At 49.5% G+C, this 18,970-nt stretch overlaps 1 protein-coding gene across 2 annotated transcripts in view; it reads right to left on the reverse strand.

The window, feature by feature from the left end:
- The window catches only part of SPSB4 (splA/ryanodine receptor domain and SOCS box containing 4), a 78,445-nt gene that overhangs the window by 48,678 nt on the left and 10,797 nt on the right, over nucleotides 1-18,970 (reverse strand). The window contains exons 2-3 of one of the 2 annotated variants that reach the window (XM_046002979.1): nucleotides 12,936-13,782; nucleotides 11,521-11,597 (exon numbers count right to left, since the gene is read on the reverse strand). In XM_046002979.1, the coding sequence (XP_045858935.1) occupies nucleotides 11,527-11,597; nucleotides 12,936-13,629 (765 nt within the window). In that variant the 5' untranslated portion in view covers nucleotides 13,630-13,782 and the 3' untranslated portion in view covers nucleotides 11,521-11,526. The remainder of the gene's footprint in view (nucleotides 1-11,520; nucleotides 11,598-12,935; nucleotides 13,783-18,970) is intronic. The other variant, XM_046002978.1, reaches the window with a different exon arrangement.

The raw sequence follows: 18,970 nt of genomic DNA on the forward strand, positions 1-18,970 counted from the left end.
GGACCTGACCCTTTCTTCCCTCTTTTCCATCCAACACCAGACTCTGGGTTAATCAAGTCAGTCCAGCTTGAGAATGTTTCTTCAACTCTCACATATCTGAACAATCCATTTTGCCACAACATCTTGAAGAGCTGAGAGAAGCCGATGGGGCCAGCCAAAAGGGAAACAGAGTCCCCCACCTGCTGTGTACCTCCTGGATGGCTCACCCAGCCCGAAGTGACAAAAACCCAAGCCAACAGACACCTGTCAGAACCCTGGGGCTCTAACATGTCAAGGGACTGAAGAGAAGGCAGAGTCCACCGGCCAGAACCCACCCACATGTCCCCCTTCCCAGGGTGCAGCCAAGGACATGAAGAAGTCATAGCATAGTGGATAGTGGCTGGCCCAGACCTTGGCCATGGTGGTGGGGTGGGCTCCAAGCCCTGGGTCACCCACCCACCTACCACCCAGAGAGGGAAGACCGTGAAACACAAATCCCCAGCCATGGTTCATTCAACAACATGAAGGAACAAAAGAACCATGCGGGATGGAGACTTTCCCAGGCCCACATGGGTTTCCCTGCACCATAGAGGCCACTTCTCTTGGCTGACCTGCCAGATGGCTCTTAATAGACCCATGGAGTCCTGTCGTGTTCAGACACAGACACACACAGACACACACACACACACACACACACACACACCCCTAGAAACTGCTTCTGGAGCAGTGACAATGTGGAAAAATTATAGATGGGGTTCAAATCAGCTCCCCCACTCACAGTGCGACCCTGGCAAGGTTCCCAAACTTTCTGAGCCTCAATCAACCATCTGTAAAATGGAAATAGCAATACCCACCTCAATCAAAGGCCACCTTCACCAAAGTTTCAACAATGGGTCATTTGGTAGAACCAGGAGGCCTGTCCCAGTGGAAAAGGAACTTTAAATATTGCTTCTTTAGAATAAGGCTGTTTACAACTTTTTAAAAAACAGTGAATCATCTGAGTCTGTAGGAGAGAAGAAAATGCCACAGCCCAGGCCCCCAAGCCCGGCCTTGGCCAACCCCTACATCCCACAGTCCTCACTCCCCCTGCACCGTGCCCAGCCTTGCCCTACCCACCAATTCCATGTTCCCCAGATCTTCCTAGGGCTGTCTCCACCTTACCATATAGGTCTCCAATGCCCTTCCCCAGCAGCAGCCTGGAGACACCCCTCCTTCCCTATCACAGTCTCCTGTTTTGCTCATTTCGTCACATTTCTCTCCATCTAGATTTATCATAGATTTGTTTTCTTGTGTTTCTGTCTCTCCTCCTAAGTTGTCATCACAGTAACCCCCGTGCCTGGTGCATAGGAGATGTTTAAAAAATAGTCATGGACTGATTGGCTGAGTGTTACAAAGCCTCTCTCATTGTGACATTGGCCGTCTGGCGGGCTGTGGCTCCGTGGAGAGTGGAAAGTGGGCCTGCCTTGCTCTCCACCGCAGCCCAGCTCCTGGCCCAGGTCAGCACAGGTCAGGCTCTTCACAAACACCAAGTGGAAGGATAAATCACCTCCTTACACTGCAGGGCAGACCGGCTCACGAAGGACCGTTTGTGGTTGAGGGAAGAGCCACGGCTTATTTATACCAAGATCAAATTAGCCCCAGCTATGGGCAGAGTGCGACTAATTCCAGTTTACTATTCCTGGCTAATTGGGAACTTCTTAGGGTTCTCTTCCCCGAAAGTTCAACAGGAAGCCTGTAAACTCTTCTGTGCAGAGGCTGTAGGAAGAATGTGCTCTTTCTCTGGGCCTTGTTCTCCCCCTGAAGCCGTGGTGTTTTTCACCCTGCCATGTGGGCCTGAGGTATCCAGTCACTCATTCAGTAGATGGTCACTGAGAACCCACCTTGTGCCAGATGCTGGGACACAAGTGCACAGGGGACAGGATGATCTGGCCTCCACCAGCGGGGGGAGAGCAGCAGTGACCCGGGAGGTCACAATGCACTTCGGCCCTCCCACACCCACAGGAACAACTGCCCCTCCCGGGCCCTGGCTGAGAGGCTGACTGCACGGATCAACCCTGATGCCCCTCGGGATACCCCAGGAGGAAACCAGGGGAGTAAAGCAGCCTCTCCAAACTCCAGCCCCCAGTACTGACACTTTGGCTGCATGGACCGACTATCTGTTTCCTCGGTGCTGGAGCCCATACAAATGATCTTCGGGTGCCCCATGCCCGTGCCAGCTAAAACTCGGAGCACATCACCTGCTTTTGGCTTGGACCGTGGTTATCGATAACCAGTTCCTATAAGTCTAGGACATCACTGCTTGCCTCGTGTAGCACATTCTCTCTCTAAGTGACCTGGCACCCTCCCACCACTGCACCCCAGTAGTCTCCTGCCATCCAGGCTTCCCAAGCAGCTGATTTCTAACTAATGCTAGACTGGTGGCATAATCAGGTGGGAGGCTGGTGTCACGCACACACACACACACACACACACACACACACACTTCTGGATCCACTGATGTTACAGAGGAGAGACAGCTGAAATCTGTGTTTTTACGTGACCCCTGAGGGATGCTGATGTCCAGGCAAGCGTGCTAGTGACCAGCTCCAGGACTCTCTGCAGCTAAGGGAACCATGCCGGTAGGACCCCACCCAGCAACAGCCAATCAGGGGGTCGGGGGGCGACCCTCTCCCTACACCTGAAGAGAAGCGCCAGACCAATCAGACCCCCTCAGGATTTTAAAAGAAGACCTGGGAAAACATGGTGCCAGCTAGGGTGAGGCACAGGAGTCGGGTCAGGGTCTGAGTCAGCCTACACCAAGAGGTGCCTGAGTTATGAGGGAACCAGAAAAGACACTGGAGAGGTTGGGAATAGGTGAGTGGGAGGGAGCCTAGGGCAGATGTGCAGTTGAGACAGCAGCAGGGTCCCTGAACCTCTCAGTCCTCACACAGCACCACACTCAGCCCGTTCCTGCATCTTCTGAACCCAACCTGGGTCTTCTGAACTCCAGAGGAGCCAGACTAAACGTCCCGCCCCTACTCGGCACCCAGCCTCCAGGTGAGCCCTGTGAGTGGCCCTCCGCTGTGACGCTGATCCCTCACCCAGAGGTTCCGTGCTTAGGGAGATGAATGGGATTCCCCATGCCCCTCTGAGCCAGGCCCTGATACTGGGCAGAGAGCTGTCCTCCACCTTACTGAACACCAGAAGCAAACCTGCCCTCACTGGGATACCTCGTGAAATGCATTCTGAGGGAGAAACCTCAACAGGGCGAAGCAAGATCCAGAACAAGGCTGGAGCTCCAAACGGATCAACTCAGACACTTCTACTTAAATGTTTCCAAAGCCAAGGCGACAATGTCTTTGGTGGCAGCTCTGGCCCCTTGCGGCTCCCCAGCGCGGTCCCCCTCACCTTGGGGTATCAGGTACCTCACCGGCTGAGGTCCCAGAGGATCATGACAGGGCAGCCGGTGTCCACTGGGGCCCCCGGCAGAAGGGTCACTAGGTGGGGCTCACAGCTCTATTTATAGAAGCGGCCGCCACTGAGGAGGAAGAACTGGGGAGAACCAGCGCGGCAGTATTTTCCAAGCTCGCACTGTCTCGGCTTAATTTCATCCCAAGCAAATAAATCATTAAGGAGGCACCGAGTCTTGGAGGATCTGATGAAGAAGGGCCATTAAACGGCACAGCCTTAACTTGAATTATGGAAGGCTTCAGACAAGCAACCTTATTAGTGTCTGGCTGGGCTGTAAGTCATGCTAACTGCCCCCTTGCCTTAACCAGGGGACACGACTGGGAGGTGCGGCAAACATGGTGCTGCCAGCCGGTGAGGCTGTTCGCCCTCCCAGTTGTTGAAGCCCCATCCTGCAAGTCTGCTGACCCGGTTCCTTGCCAGCCCTGCAGCCCCCACGCCATGGCTGCGCCATTCTCAGGGGCACTGGGGAGGAGGAGCCCAGCCTGGCTGTCCTGCATCTGGGGTATAGAAATGCTGTGGCAGCCGGACTGCTAATGCTGGCTTCAGTAAACCCTCCTGCTAGGGCCCGAGACCACCGGCAAAGCTGAAGGAAAAGCTGGAGGAAGACGCCGTGACCCGATGGGTGATGGGCCCGGAGGTTAGAGGTGGGGATGCCGCTGGCCACCTGGATCCCTGCTGGGAGCGGGCTCTCTGCCCTCCTTGGCCTCAGGCTCCTGGTGTGGGGAGTGGGGGACAGTACCTTGTCCTCATCTGTGGGGATTAAATGAGCTGCTGTGTTTAGGGCACCTTATGAGCATTTGTAAGGGACTGTGGGGGTTTAAATGAGACAATGAGACAGCAGCTCCAAGCAGTGTTTGGCCTTTTGCAGGTGCTCAATCGATGACTGTTAAACAAAGAGCTGTTTCTATTTGCAGTAATCCTTTCCCAAACAAAGTTGGCCGCAAGGAAAAGTCATGGATTTTCTTGTGTGTGCCTTGCTGGCAACTGGGTGAATTTGGGCTCCAGGACAGGGAAACTGAAGCACGTGGTGGCTGGGGAGGATGAGAACAAGAGGAAAGTGGGGCTGGATGGGAAAGGGAGGAATGCACAGCGAGACAGTGGGAGGGTGGGGAGTTAGGGAGAGAAGGTGAAGGAACGGCCCTCAGGTCAGCCAGGCAGGAGAGCTGGTGGGTAGAGCCAGGCCTGGTCACAGCAGGCTTTGTTGGGCGGTGGGGAGGAAACAGGCCATTTCCAACAAAGATGTCAGCACAGAGCAAGGCATGGAGGAGTAAGCAGACTGGCTTGGTTGCAGGATCAGAATGGGGGTTAGAGAGGTGGATGGTGGGAGCAGGGGACTCCCTGCTTTGTGGTCTGAGTAGGGTGGAGACAGGGGCTCTGACATGCAGGAGGCCCGGGGAAGCCATGGAGGGTCTCAACGCTGCCCAAGCTGCCAAGGCTGCTTCCTAGGAAAGCATCATTCTCCTCCTAAACTCCTATTGCCTCTCTCATCTATGTCAGGGGTTTTCAACACAAACTTACAGACTGCATTGACTTCTCCCTGTCTTGTTTCTGGTGAGGTGCATTTCAAGGAGGATTGGAGGCAAGGTTAGGTCTGGTTCTGCTGCTAATTAGCCGGTGACCTTGGGCAAGTCCTCCCAGCTCTCTGGTCCATTCGGCTCCCACCTGTAAAATGAGGGTCTGGCCCCAGCCACCAGACAGCATCTGTTCCCGCTCCACTGCCTGGGGCCTGCCCTCACCCTCCTGGCAGCTCCTCCCGGCCACCTCTTCCCCCTTCCCTTTCCTCCAAGGGTCCAGCAGGGGCTAGCCACAGCCGGGCCTAGTGGCCATCTGTTCAGAGGCAGATGGTGCCCCTCAGGCCCAGGCCCTCAGCAGTTCGTTCCCACTGACGACACACGTGGGCCACAGCTGGCGAGGAGCCCGTTTATTTGGACATCCTTGCTGAACACACGTTCACCAAGCAAGTCACCACCAGAAACTACAAAGCACTTAAACCAGACGCTTAGCTGGAAACCTTTGAAACTGCTTGTGGGGAAGGCTCAACATTCCCAGCTCATTTATGACAAACTCACAGTGGTCTCTGAACCTCAGGTGGCATTTCCATCAAGTATCTGAAAGAGAAAGGAAACAAAAACCTCCCTCAAACCAACATATTCCCTTAGGTGAGATCCCTCAGACCAAAATTAATAACAATAATTATTTCCACATTTAATAACGCTAACAGTAATTTTACCAATCTACGGGAGTTGTGACAGTCATGATTGGCGATTTTTTAAACCTACTTTTTCCAGTATCTTCTGTGGGTCAGGCACACCCACAATCCCGACGCCTGTGGCATAGTGTGTTTCTATTACTATTACAGATAAAGAAACTGAGGCTCCAGCATGAGCCGACTTGCTCAGGGTCATAGCTCATGAGCAGCCCAGTCAGGAGTGAGCCCCAGCTCTTCCCATGAGGCCCTATGGAGGCCCTCTGAGAGGAAGAGGGCAGGTGCAAATTGTTTCCAGTGCCCCTGTGTGTGACTCCGCTGTGGCCCAGTGCAGACACTCTCCAGACTGAGCCCGAGTTTCAAAGAACCCTTCCTGCAGGCAGGACTTCCAAGAGTCAACCTCCTGACTGTTCAAATGTGAACCGCTCCCCCCCCACCCCCCCACCCCCCACTCAGAGCAAAGCCACAAAAACTGCTTTCAGCTGAAAGTCTGTTCCTTTTTGTGGCAAACAAAGGGTAGGGGCCACTTTCTGAATGTCAAGATTCTGAATTGAATGGCCCAGCCCATCGCACAGCCTGGGCCCTGCTCAAGTGTGAGGACAGATGTGCTGTGCTCGACACACAATGAGAGGTGGGACTGGGTCACCCTAGGGTCAGGCTTCAAGGGGGTGGCCTCTCCTAGCCAGCCTCCCTCTGTTCCAGCCAACTGTGACTCGGTCCTGCTTTGGAAGGGAACAGAATAGCTCAGCAGGTGGTGGGAGGCCAGCAGATTCGTAGGCACTTTCTGAGTGCCTACTATGTGCTCAGTTTCAAGGGGTGCCATGGAGGGAGTCCCTGCCTCAAAGAGCTATCAGCCTTGGCCCTGGCAAGAGCAGGGACAGCAGCCCACCCCCATTATAGAGGTGCCCCGCGCAGGTAAGTGGTAAAGGGACTCTGCACGTAAGGACTCACCAGATTCTACAATTCAAATGCTCCTAGTCCAGTGCTGTGTTTGAAGCCTCCATCACGGCAAATTAATGTGGTTCTACTGTGCTTTAAACTAGAAACCAAACCACTCACAAGATTCATCAAGGGACCCAGATGCGCTCAGCATGGGACATGGCGCAGGTGATGCTGGGTAAACACGGTCAGACCCAGAGTGCCCTCAGGCACACACCCCCACTCTGAGCCGCATGCGGGACTGCGCTTCATTTCTGCTTCATTTCTAATCCTCACTGCAACCACGCAAGGCACACATAATTATTCCCACTGCACAGAGGGGAAAACAAAGGCTCGGGGATGTTAATTAGCTAGAAGGGGGCAGAAATGAAATGTAAATTGTTTATTCTCAAAGAGTATGTCAAAAAAATGGAGGTCTGAACAAAATAAATTGTGATACAACCATACCAAGAAAACCCACGCAGCTATTAATAAAGAATGAGACAACTCTATAGTAATCATATTAAATAATCGCCAAAATCTATGAGCGGGGAAGTGAGATGCAGAGCAACATTTACAGCATGATCACATTCATGCAAAATTTCTTTGTCAAAAATTTCTATAAGGACACACGAGAAACTATTAAGGTGGCTGCCAGCAGGGAGGGGAGTGAGGGAGCTAATGGGTGGGAGGGTATTTCATTGTAACATTTAAATTTTTTGCTATGTGCACAGTTTGCCTTTTAAAAGTAAATGTGCACATTTTTAAAAAAGATTTTGTCTATTTGAGAGGCACCAGAATGGCTCAGTTATTAAGCGTCTGACTTTGGCTCAGGTCGTGATCCCACATTGGGCTCCCTGCTTGGTGGGAAGCCTGCTTCTCCCTCTGCCTCTCTCCCTGCTTGTGCTCTCTCTCTGTCAAATAAATAAATAACATCTTAAAAAAATTTTTTTAAAGATTTTATCCATTTGAGAGAGAGAGAGAGATTGCAAGAGAGAGCATGAGCTGGGAGGTAGGGGGGTGGGGTGGGGGGCCTCAGGGTAGAATGACAGGGCAGAGGGGTGAAGGGGAGACCAGGCCTGGGACCGGAGGGCCAAGGAGCTGCTTCTAGACATCAGGGAGGTCAGGAGGACCACGGCACCTGGGAGACACAGGGGAGTCGAGCAAAGCTGGTGAGTTCAGCGCTGACTGGAGGATGACTCTGGCAAGGGGATGGTGTCCTTGTACTCAGCCTGGTCGAAGACTCTCTCCGGCCTTCATCAATACCAGAAGCCTTGGCTGGCTCCTGGCCTCTTCTGCTGAGCCGCTGCGCCAATAAATACTGTTGGCAGGTCAATTAAACCATCTAGGAACGTTTGGAAATACAGCTTCCCTGGCTTGATGCAGGTGGACAAGCCCTCCCTGCCAGTTAGGCCTGAGTTTCCCAGGTTTCCCACTCTCCGTCCCCCCAGAGAAGGAGCCCCTGTGCTGACACCTGCCCTGTGGAACCAGGTCCGACGTGGTGGGCAAAATGGAGTCAGAGGTGGCCTAGGCAGCAGGAGGCCAGGGACAGCGGTGCCGATGGACTGGGGTGAAGCACACCCTTCCTACTCGCTACCTGCTTGGCCTTGAACAAGTTCATAAGTTCTTTACCTCTCCAAGATTCCATTTTTCCATCTACAAAATGGAAATAACAGCAACATCACCTCAAAGCTTATTGTATGGGTTAAGAAAAAAGAGAGAGAGAGAAAAGAACACTTGGTCCAGAGTACAAAACATGGGTGGCATAAAGTGAAGTATAATTGTAATGATCCTGAAAATCACAGCCACGAGGGCTCCCAACCCGCCTGTGTCTGTCTGGGGCCTCTCTCCAGTTCCTGCGTCCCTCACGCACCACTCACCACCCAAGATCTCCAAGACAGAAGACAAAGCTGTTCTGTCAACCCTCCCGGCCTCCACCATGGGGCGGGCAGGTCTGGGGAGCGGAGGAGCGATTCCGGAAGCCAGCCTGGAGCCAATTCCAAAGGCCTGGCCCACCTCACAGTAGTGCGGCCAAACCTCACAGCAGTTGGGACATTTACAGTGACATTTTCCCGTTAGCGACCAAAGCATGCCTAATTCATGGACACTGCTGGGCCTGTCTTGATGCAGCTAGCTTTTCAGAATACCCTGTGGAGCTCTGTGCTGAGCCAAGAGCTTTGAGGGCTGGAAGTGAAGGCGGGAGGGAAGAGAACGGTTGGGACAGCATCTCAGGGTCTCCCCCCGATCTGCCACTGAAGGAAAGGTCCAGTGGGCCATGTGGCCACCCAGCCTAGTGGAGCCGACTCTCCTGTTCCTTCCCTTCCTGCCCCCTCTGCAAACATCTCCACAAGGGGCCCTTTGGGCCAGTGTGCCTCAGTTTGAGTCTCCTGGTTCCCCCACTTACTGTGTGACCTCGAGCAACTGATTCAAGCTGTCTGGGCTGCAATGTCTTCGTTGTAAAAGGAGGTAATACAGGCATTCACTGAAAGAGTAGTTGCAAGGATTAAATGAGTGACAATGTGTGAAGTGCCTAGAATAGAGGCCAGCACAGGCTAAGCACCTCGTGAGAGGTGGTTATGGGTGGTGTGTTATTACCACTGTTATCACTTGGGCTGTGGACCCGGTCATCTGGAGACAGCTTGCTTGCTTGCCCAGTCTCAGTCTCAGGCTTTCAGATGGCAGAGCCCTTGGGCATCCTACAGTTCTTTGCAGTAAACCCTGAGAGGTGAAGCTGCTTCACTCCATGCTGTGGCTGAAGAATGTATTTGCAACCGGAAAACATGCTTCTAGAAGCTCTACCACCAATGAACACAAGCTTCTAGAAGCTCTACCCCCAATGAACATCAGCTTCTAGAAGCTCTACCCCAATGAATACAAACTTCTAGAAGCTCTACCCCCGATGAACACAAGCTTCAAAAGCTCTACCCCCGAACACCAGCTTCTAGAAGCTCTACCCCTGATGAATACAAGCTTCTAGAAGCTCTACCCCCAATGAACACAAGCTAGAGAGCTTCTAGAAGCTCTACGCCCAATGAACATATGCTTCTATAAGCTCTACCCCCAATGAACACAAGTTTCTAGAAGCTCTACCCCCAATGAACACCAGCTTCTAGAAGCTCTACCCCAATGAATACAAGCTTCTAGAAGCTCTACCCCCGATGAACACAAGCTTCTAGAAGCTCTACCTTCAATGAACACAAGCTAATAGAAGATCTGCCTCGAATGAACATATGCTTCTAGAAGCTGTACCCGCCAACAAACACATGCTTCTAGAAGCTCTACCCCTAATAAACACATGCTTCGTCATTAAATGTGGTTAGTCTTTTTTGAGTCTTGCTTTCCTAGTCATAAAAACTCAAACACTGAGAAAAGGATATCCATCAACTTATTTCTGTCACATTAGAGAAGAAGCTTCTCTATTCAGGCCACTTTTGTTGTCCATCGGTGAACCAGGACCTGGCTTGGCTCACCTAGTTAATGGAAGCCATAAGCACCCATTGCTGTGTGTCTGCTCTGTGCCTGCAAGCTTTATCATGCTCATTTTACAGAAAACAACACTGAGGTTCAGAGAGATGAGGTCATCTTTATGCCTAGTCTTCTGGTGAGCACTGGGGCCAGAGTCGAACAGTCTGTGAGGGGCCTTGGGCACCCTTCTCTCCCAAGTGATCTTCTGGGGAAGCAACCCCGGAGAGCAGCCTTTCTGTTCCAGGGTCTGTCTCTGATTGTGCTTCCCCATGTCCCTGTTGGGTCTGAGTGTGGAAGCCTGACATCGTGTGCACAATCAACATTGGCTCAGAATTCTCACATGCAGAACCCCACCTGGGTCATTCCCTGCCCAGGGACTCCCTAGGGCCAAACACTTCCTGGTGCCCAGGGGATGCCCCTGGGAGATATCAGCCCAGGTCACTGGCTACAGGCATCACATAGTCCCCTCCCAATCAGCCCCATCAGACTCCATGGCAGCACGTCCTATGGGTCACTCTGTAGTCAGGGCTTGTCCTAGGCTGACCATGACCTTTCAAAGCCCAGAAAAGCTGAGGTCCCCCTCTCTGCCATCATATCCTGCCCATAATAGAGAACATTTATCCTCGTCTGGAGAACAGACCAGTGCAACAGCAGACAAGCCAGTACTGACACGGAATGACGGATGCTACAGGCTTGCATCACATGACATCTTGGCCTTCTCTTGCCTCCTGATGAGCATTCCAGCTTCAGCCAACCTCAAAAATCACTGCCAGTGGGGAGGAGGATGGAACAGGCCAAGTTTCAGCTGCACCAAGCTTTTCCAGCCACCTGAAGGATCCAAGAGCTCAGAATGCCCCGAGAACAGCTGTCCTTTCCCACCCAGCTCCCCACCAACATTACACCAAGGAGGATACCATGGCTTGACTGCTCCCAATCCTAACATGCATAGGGGAGCCACCGGCTATGGCCTCGTTAGCACCTTAGCTTTGTACCCAAACACCGAGCAAGAGGTAATGGCTGAGTGTGAACCAATACCCAATACCCAAGGGAAAGCCAACCTTGGAGGCCCAACTGTTGGCTCAAGGAACTCCTGCTGGCTATCAATGTCAGCCTGTAATCCCAGCCACCATATAATTGGTACCACCATACCAATCTCACGGCAGCTATGAAAGGGATCTGACACTGTCCCATTTTACTGATAAACAAAATGAGTTGTAAAGCATTAGAATGACTCACCAGAGACACAAAACCATTGAGCACTGGGGAGGCAGTCGGAACTAAGGCACATCAGCCTCCAAAGCCTTGTATGCCAAGTCCAATCTTCTGCTCCCAAGATAAATTCTGGCAAGTAAATTTTCCAGTTCTGCTTGAAAAGAGTGTTTGTTGCTGCTGTTGGTTTTCCTAGTCCAGGGGTTTGCCCAATCCCCATGTCTATGAGGGTTCCAGACATTCTCCACGAGGCACTGGGATGATTAAACTAGCCCTTCTCAGGACACACTCACCTGCTCCTAGATCCAACTGCTTAATCGGAGAAAACAGAACAACACTTCACCATGAATGGCAGAATGGTGGTCTCCGCCTAACAACCAGGAAGATGAAGTCTGAGCAAGAATGTCCTCTGTTACACTGGAGAGCTGAGCACACCAGCCCCTTTCTGTGGGCCTGCCACCCTTGAAAATAGCCAACCTACCCTACACTTGAGGTAAACATAAACTTTGAGTAAAATGTTGCTCTTGACTTCTTTTCTGGGATGTTACTCTCAGTCCCTCAACTGAAGGGAAGGAGCTTGGGAAAAGACTAGGCCTCCGAGGCACACCTAGGCGGGGGCTGGTTCTCTGTAGCTCTGCTCTTCCATTCTCTCTTCTCTGAAATGGGAGCAATTATAGCTCTTGTCTGACGTGAATAAACGGGAATGTTGACTGTAAGCCCCTGCCTCTGTGAGCTTCATCGGGGGTGTGGCAGGAAGTATCCTGTGTGGACGAGGAGAGGATGAGCCCACAAGGCTCCATGGAGCGGGCGACCATGGATGCCTCCCTGCCTTCCTGAACGACTCCCTCCTGAAACCATAACCAATGTTGTTACCATGATTTTGAAGCTGCCTCACAGCATCATGTGCATGTTAAATGAGAAGAGGCCTCAGAGCTGCCAGGGACCACCCCCAGGAGTCTGGGGGCTTGTCTATAGACTGCAAGGGGGTTTCATTTGCCCATGTGGTGTTCTTAGCAGTGGCCTGCTTCAAAAATGGGGCTCTTTCACACAAATCTAGATTTGTGGGTCCTCTTGGAAAAAAATCAAAAGATTCAATGACTTCCGGTTCTCATTCCCAAGAGGCAATAATCAGCTAGAGATGAGGGGCAGGTGGCCCCTTTTAACAGACCGTTCACCTGGGAGAGTTGGAAATTGGGTGTTCAGTCCCTGCCTTCAGTAGGCGGTCAGCAAATGATAGTTGTTATTACCAGCACTTCCTATTTATCAGTAGCTCAGAGTACAGGGCATTCAAGTGCGGCACTATGCCTCCTATTGCCACTCTCCTCCTGCTGTGAGCTTAAGGCCTGGCACACAGAGACATCATTTTCCATGACCCTTATGCAGACAGCAACATTCACCATTAGCATCAAGGTAGGAAGCCCTATTAGGTGCCAGTCATTGGCCTACGCACTTCACCTACATTATGATCTTAGTTGATCCTCACAACAACCCTGACCAAGATTACCATCCTTGTGCCACTTTTGCAGATGGGAAAACTGAGGCACAGCACAAGACCCCCAAGCCAGTGTCCAGGTCCTCTAGGCAGCAGGGTCATCCCAAGAGACAATGGAGGGCGGGGCCTCCCCTGCTCACTGCCACCCTCCCCAAGGCCTCCAGTGACAGGCAGCCTCTGGAACCCCCAGTGTCCCCTGCCCAACTCAGCACTTACGGTCAAGGCCATTGATGTAGCGCATGGTAACTTCGCAGTGGCCCCACACGGCACTCACCACCGGGTACAGCTTCTTGCCCTTGAGGCCGCGGAAAGCCACGCCCAGATACTGGCCATCCACCACGAAGCTGAGGGTGCCCTCATCCATGTCCAGCACCACGAGCAGCGAGTCTGGCAGCGCGAAGGCCTCCTCGGGCCCCAGGAATGCAGGGTAGGCCACTCCGGGCCTGTTCTTCCCATCATGGTAGAGGCGGCTGCGGCCCAGGTCCCAGCCCCATGACTCGGCGTCACTGCCCACCAGTGCCGTGTAGCCCACCGAGTGCAGGGGAGCCCGAGCCGTGGCTACGCCAACTACGGCATGGGTGCCCCGCTGCCGCGCCGGCCAGTGGATCTGCCAGGCATGCAGGCCGCGAGCATGGCCCACCTTGCCGCGGATGCCGTCCGTACTCTGGGCCACTGGGTGCCGGTGGAAGGTGAGCCGGTCGTCATCCTTGACGAAGACATTGAGTGAGCGGTCCTCGGGGTTCCACGCGTGCCGCAGCTGCACTGCAGGCCCCGCGGCAGGCATGTCCAACAGCTGGTCTAGCCGTGCGGGCCGCCCCGGATCAGCCCCCTGCAGCTCCCGCTTGGCTGGCCGCAGGGCCTGCTCCCGCACCTCCACCGACTTGAGGCTCCCCGAGAGCTTCTGGCCCATGGTTCACTGCCGGGAGGGGGCCGCTGAGGGCCACCGCTACCTTGTGGGAGCTTCCGCTCCCCACAACCAGGGATGGGCTGCCGGGCTGGGTACCAGACTTCTGCACCGTATATCTCCACAGCCTCTACCGGGCTGGGGCAGAGGCCCAAGCTCCTGGAAGAAAGCAAAGGGCACCGGTTATGACAACAGCATAAACAGCTGTTTATGCCCAGAGGCTGGGTTCTTTGCATGCATTAATAATACCAATTAAATACTACAACAATATCTGGCATTAATCTAGTACTTTCCATATGCCAGACACTTTCAAACGGTCTACATTATCATTTAATCCTTAAGTCCTCCCGCTGAGACATGTACGTTATTACTCCCATTTTGTAGCTGTGAAAACTAGAGAAGAGAAAGGATAAGGAATTAGCTGAAGCCCCACAGCTAATAATGGGCTGAACTCAGATTTACACTGAGATCATCTGGCTTCAGAGTCTATGTTCTACTCTTCCAGCGATCATAGACAGTTTTATTTTAGAAATAAGGACTGAGCCTGGAGAAGTACAATGATTTACCCAAGACCATAGAGCCTGGAGAAGAACCCAGGTGTGTTTGGTCCCAGGGCACAAGGTCTGTGCCAAGGGGCACAGACAGGGGAGACAGGGCCCAGGACACAGGGATGTAGAAGTACAAGGTGTGGTCCTTTGGTTCCCACCACGGCTTTCCTGGGGAGCTTAAATAGTATCTAAAGTGTAGCCAGCTCAAGAAGGAATATACACAGTGAGGATCCAGCAAATTCACCCAGGGGCATGAGCATGGACACAAGACCACCATCTGAGGACTGGGTGGAGTCTCCATGGCAAGATGAGTGGGAGGCAGGGAAATAAGGAGGCTAGTGTCCAGGCTCTGGAGCCAGATAGACCTGTATCCAAATCCCTGTTTCTATCACTAAGCTATTTGTCCAAAGAAAGGTCTTTTAGCCTCTCTTAGACTCTAGTTTCCTCACCTGTAAAATGGGGATAGGTAGTGCCCTCGGGTAGTGTGGTAATCTGTGAGACAGTAATATAAAGGGCCAAGCCTGAGACTCTGTGGGCAAGGTTTTCCTCTCTGGCTCTGTCCCCGGACATCCCACAAGTACCCCTTCCCTTTGGATGGGTATGCTCTTTCTTTGGGCACACAAACACTGGTTAACAACACTGACCCCAGACAACCTCCTCTGAGGCAGGATACTGGTTTTCAGGGAGGAGGACTTGGCCACCATCTCTAGGAGGCCAGCCAGAACCCAGGGTGCCCGCGCTGCTTGGAAAGCCCTGAATGTGGGGAAAGATGGAGAGGTGAGCCCCACAGCCAGTCCAGAGCAGAGACATGTGCCCTTCCCTCTGGTGGAATAGCTGCTGGGCTCTGAACAACATTCCCCAAGGCAAATCAAGAGGCGAGCCTGTTTCATGCCCTGGCCTGTCTGGCCACCTCCTCGCATCCAAACAGTGGCACACTCCCAGCCACAGTCCAAGTGGAGAAGGAAAGGACACTGCTGCCGCCCGGCACACCAGGGATACCACGGATTCCTTGTTAACTCTCCTAGTTTATTCTCCACTCCCATTTCCTTTCTGTTTGCAGACCCCAGCTCCAGTGCATGCCAACCCTATCCCCAGAGCTCTGGCTAATGTTTAATCTGGTGGAAACCTGAGCACATAAAAATGTGCAACACTAGACAGTTCTAAGATAGCAGAATACAGTTACTCCTTTTCATATCCCAAATCACCTAAAATAAAAGAGAAAGAGCAAGAGAAATGTAAATGTTATCTTCGGCGAAACCAGAACACATTTGTAACCCGAAGCACAACTTCTAGGGAAAGACTGCCAAGAACAGTAAAGGGCTGCCAAAAACGGAGAAGATCCAATGGGGGGCGAGAGAGCACCTGTGGCCACAGATCTGGGATAAAGCTGGCAGAGCCAACCAGGAGTTGGCACTCCCTGATGGAAAAAAACCAACGGTTCCCAAACAGAAGCCCGGGAGCTGCCTCGGGCACCCTGAGGAGAAAGGATGACGGGACTAGCAAAGGAAACCACCAGCCGCTATCAGCCATCAGCCATCAGCCATCAGCCATCATCGCAGGAAGCACTGTGTCCATGAGGCAGAACAAGAGGTGGGGTCTGCACTGGGAGAAGCCAAGGGCTACAGATCTCGGCTGCCTAGGTAGAAGCAAGGCCAAAAGAAATCATGGCCACAGTCCTGGGAATGAAATTATCATGAACCAGGGAGCGATCCTGTTCTCCTAAGATACTTCCTGACATTTTCTCTACAAAAATTCACTGCAAAATGTCGATCTAGAGAAGCTTCTCCTTTTCCAAAGAGGAACAAGCATAGGGTAGAGGCAAAGGTGCTAATAGGAGAAATAAAGGAGGAAAAGGGAAAAACAAACAAACAAACAAAAAACAAAAAACAACACAACTAAGAAAATTCACCAGAAGAAAAGCTGTCACAAAACATAAAAATTGTGATGAAATTTGTAAACTAATTTTGTGATCACTTATTTCAGAAGGGAGATAACTAGCACAGTCTAAAAAAAAAAAAACTAAAATGCATCTTACATAGTTATAACCTCCAGAAGAACTGAAAAAACACAAACCTTCCAGATTGTCAGAAAGAACACAACACAAAATAAAACAGACCACACAGTGAAAGAGTTTGGTGTGAGGAACAAGAGAAACAATAACACAAAGACATAAAATATGATAGTAAAACTAAGCCAGAAAGACCAGCTATGTCAATGAATGGCCATGGTAAACTACAATAATAATAATAATAATAAAATAAATCTAAGATTGGAAATCAACACAAAACTCCAACTGTATGCTACATATAAGAGATATATCCAAAGCAGAGAGACTCAACAGTATTAAAGATCTAACACACCAAGTAACAGCATCAAAATTTACTGCAAAAGCTACAGCAAATACAAGGAGAGATACACAGTAAAGGAAGATAACTTTTTCTAGCTTATGACAGGTCAATGAACCAAATTAAGTAAAGACATAAAAAAATCAAAATTCCATAACTAATAAGACAGATCATGACCTGAGCCAAAGACAGATGCTTAACTGACTGAGCCACCCAGGCATCCCTTCAATATTTTTTAAAACTCTCTTCTAAACAACTAAAAAAACCCAAAAAAAACAAAAAACTATATAGAATTTGCAGAGTATAGAAAGTGTGAGAATAACAAAACATATTCCATATCTTAGAGTCCATGGGAGCTTACTGAAGTAGATCATGGCTGGTGTACTTATACTAATAAATATTAAAAAATGAAAATACATGAATTAAGCATAATAAAATAGAAAAATTTTAGAATAAAAAAGTCTGAGAACTAGTTCTTTGGGGAAAATAATACCACAAAACCAAACCAAACCAATAAAACATAAAAACTCCCAATGCAATCATTTAATCTACTGTATTATCTATTATAATGTTATTAATTATTGTATCATTATCATTTTAGTATGTCATGAAATGACATAATATGATGTAATGAAATAGTACTTTATCTCTAGGGTCTTCTACCCCCAAGCCCATAACCCCAGTCTAATCATAACGAAAACATAGGACAAATTCCAATGGGGGGCATCCAGCAAAAGGCCTGACCAATATGCCTCAACACTGTTAAGGCCATTGAAGACAAGGAACATCGGAGAAACTGTCACAGCCAAGAGAAGCCTACCGACAACTAAATTTAATATGGTGTCCTAGAACAGAGAAACAATGCTAGGTGAAAACTAAAGAAATCTGAATGAAGCCTAGCCTTCGGGTAATCGGGTATCAATACTGGTTCACTAGCTACGATAAATGTACCATACTAATGGAAGATGTTAATAATAGGGAAAACTAGGTGTGAGTATATGGGGACTCTACCTACTTTCTATGTAGTTTTTTTTTTTTTTAAGATTTTATTTATTTATTTGACAGAGAAAGGTCACAAGTAGGCAGAGAGGGAGGAAGAGAGAGAGGGGGGAAGCAGGCTTCCCGCTGAGCAGAGATCCCAATGCGGGCCTCGATCCCAGGACCCCGAGATCATGACCTGAGCTGAAAGCAGAGGCTTTACCCACTGAGCCACTCAGGCGCCCCTATGTAGTTTTTCTATAGATCTAAAACTACTCTAAAAATTAAAGTCTAGGGGCGCCTGGGTGGCTGAGTGGGTTAAGCTTCTGCTTTCAGCTCAGGTCATGATCTCAGGGTCCTGGGATCAAGCCCCGCATTGGGCTCTCTGCTCAGCAGGGAGCCTGCTTCTTCCTCTCTTGCTGTCTGCCTCTCTGCCTACTTGTGATCTCTTTCTGTCAAATAAATAAGTAAAAATCTTTTAAAATTAAAGTCTATTAATTAGAAAACACTAAAACAATTTTTAAATTCTAGAAAATTCAAAAAATGTACAAAACTTAAAAATCACTGCCTGTCTCATTAACCAGATGTTACACACTATTAGCATTTGAATTATTTCATTTTATCTTTTTTTAATCTACCAAAAAAATTTTTCTATAAAATTTTCTTTTTATTTACATGTTGGCTAATTGAATTTAAATTTAAAAATATTTTAAAATGGCATCATGAGCCTTTCTTTATTCAGGTTATTTCACCTAAAATTAAGTAATTAACATTTTCAGATGTTACTAAATATATTTTAAATGTAGGACTTCAATGACTAAAATAAAGAAACCATAAAACATATGAACCCCTTAATCTGATCATTTAAGGGGGAGAAAAGACCCAAACATAAGAAATAAGAAATGAAAATGGGAAGTAACCAAATGGCATGGTAAAAAACACTCATAAAAGAGATTGTACTAGCTTGTTGTTTTAATATGGAGAAATACTTAAGGTACAAATTACAAATATATAACAATCTACTATAAATTGGTAAGAGAAGACCAATCCACATACAGAATGTGAAAGATACTACAAATAGTTCACACAAAAAGAAAAACAAACAGCTCTTTTGAGAAGTTGTTCTACCAAATGCATACCAAAAGAGAAACAAGTTAGAACTACAATGAAATGCTGGTTTTGTCTATCAGATTAGCAAAGCTCAAAAAATTAGATAACACCTTTTTGGAGAAGCAGACAGGCTCATACATTGCTAACCTGAAGGTAAAATGGCGTAACTTCAGTGGAGGATGAATTAACACCATTTCTCAGAATTGCAAATGCACATTCCCTTTGACCTAGCAGTTCCACTTCCGGTATTTATTCAGTATTAAATGTGCAGAGCTAAATACATATGTATAATACATCACACACATATATTATGTATTATATATAAAACAATACATGTGTATATCAAATGTGTGTTTATATATATAT

This window comes from Meles meles, chromosome 4 (assembly GCF_922984935.1).
Source record: "Meles meles chromosome 4, mMelMel3.1 paternal haplotype, whole genome shotgun sequence".
Classification (NCBI taxonomy): Eukaryota; Metazoa; Chordata; class Mammalia; order Carnivora; family Mustelidae; genus Meles; species Meles meles.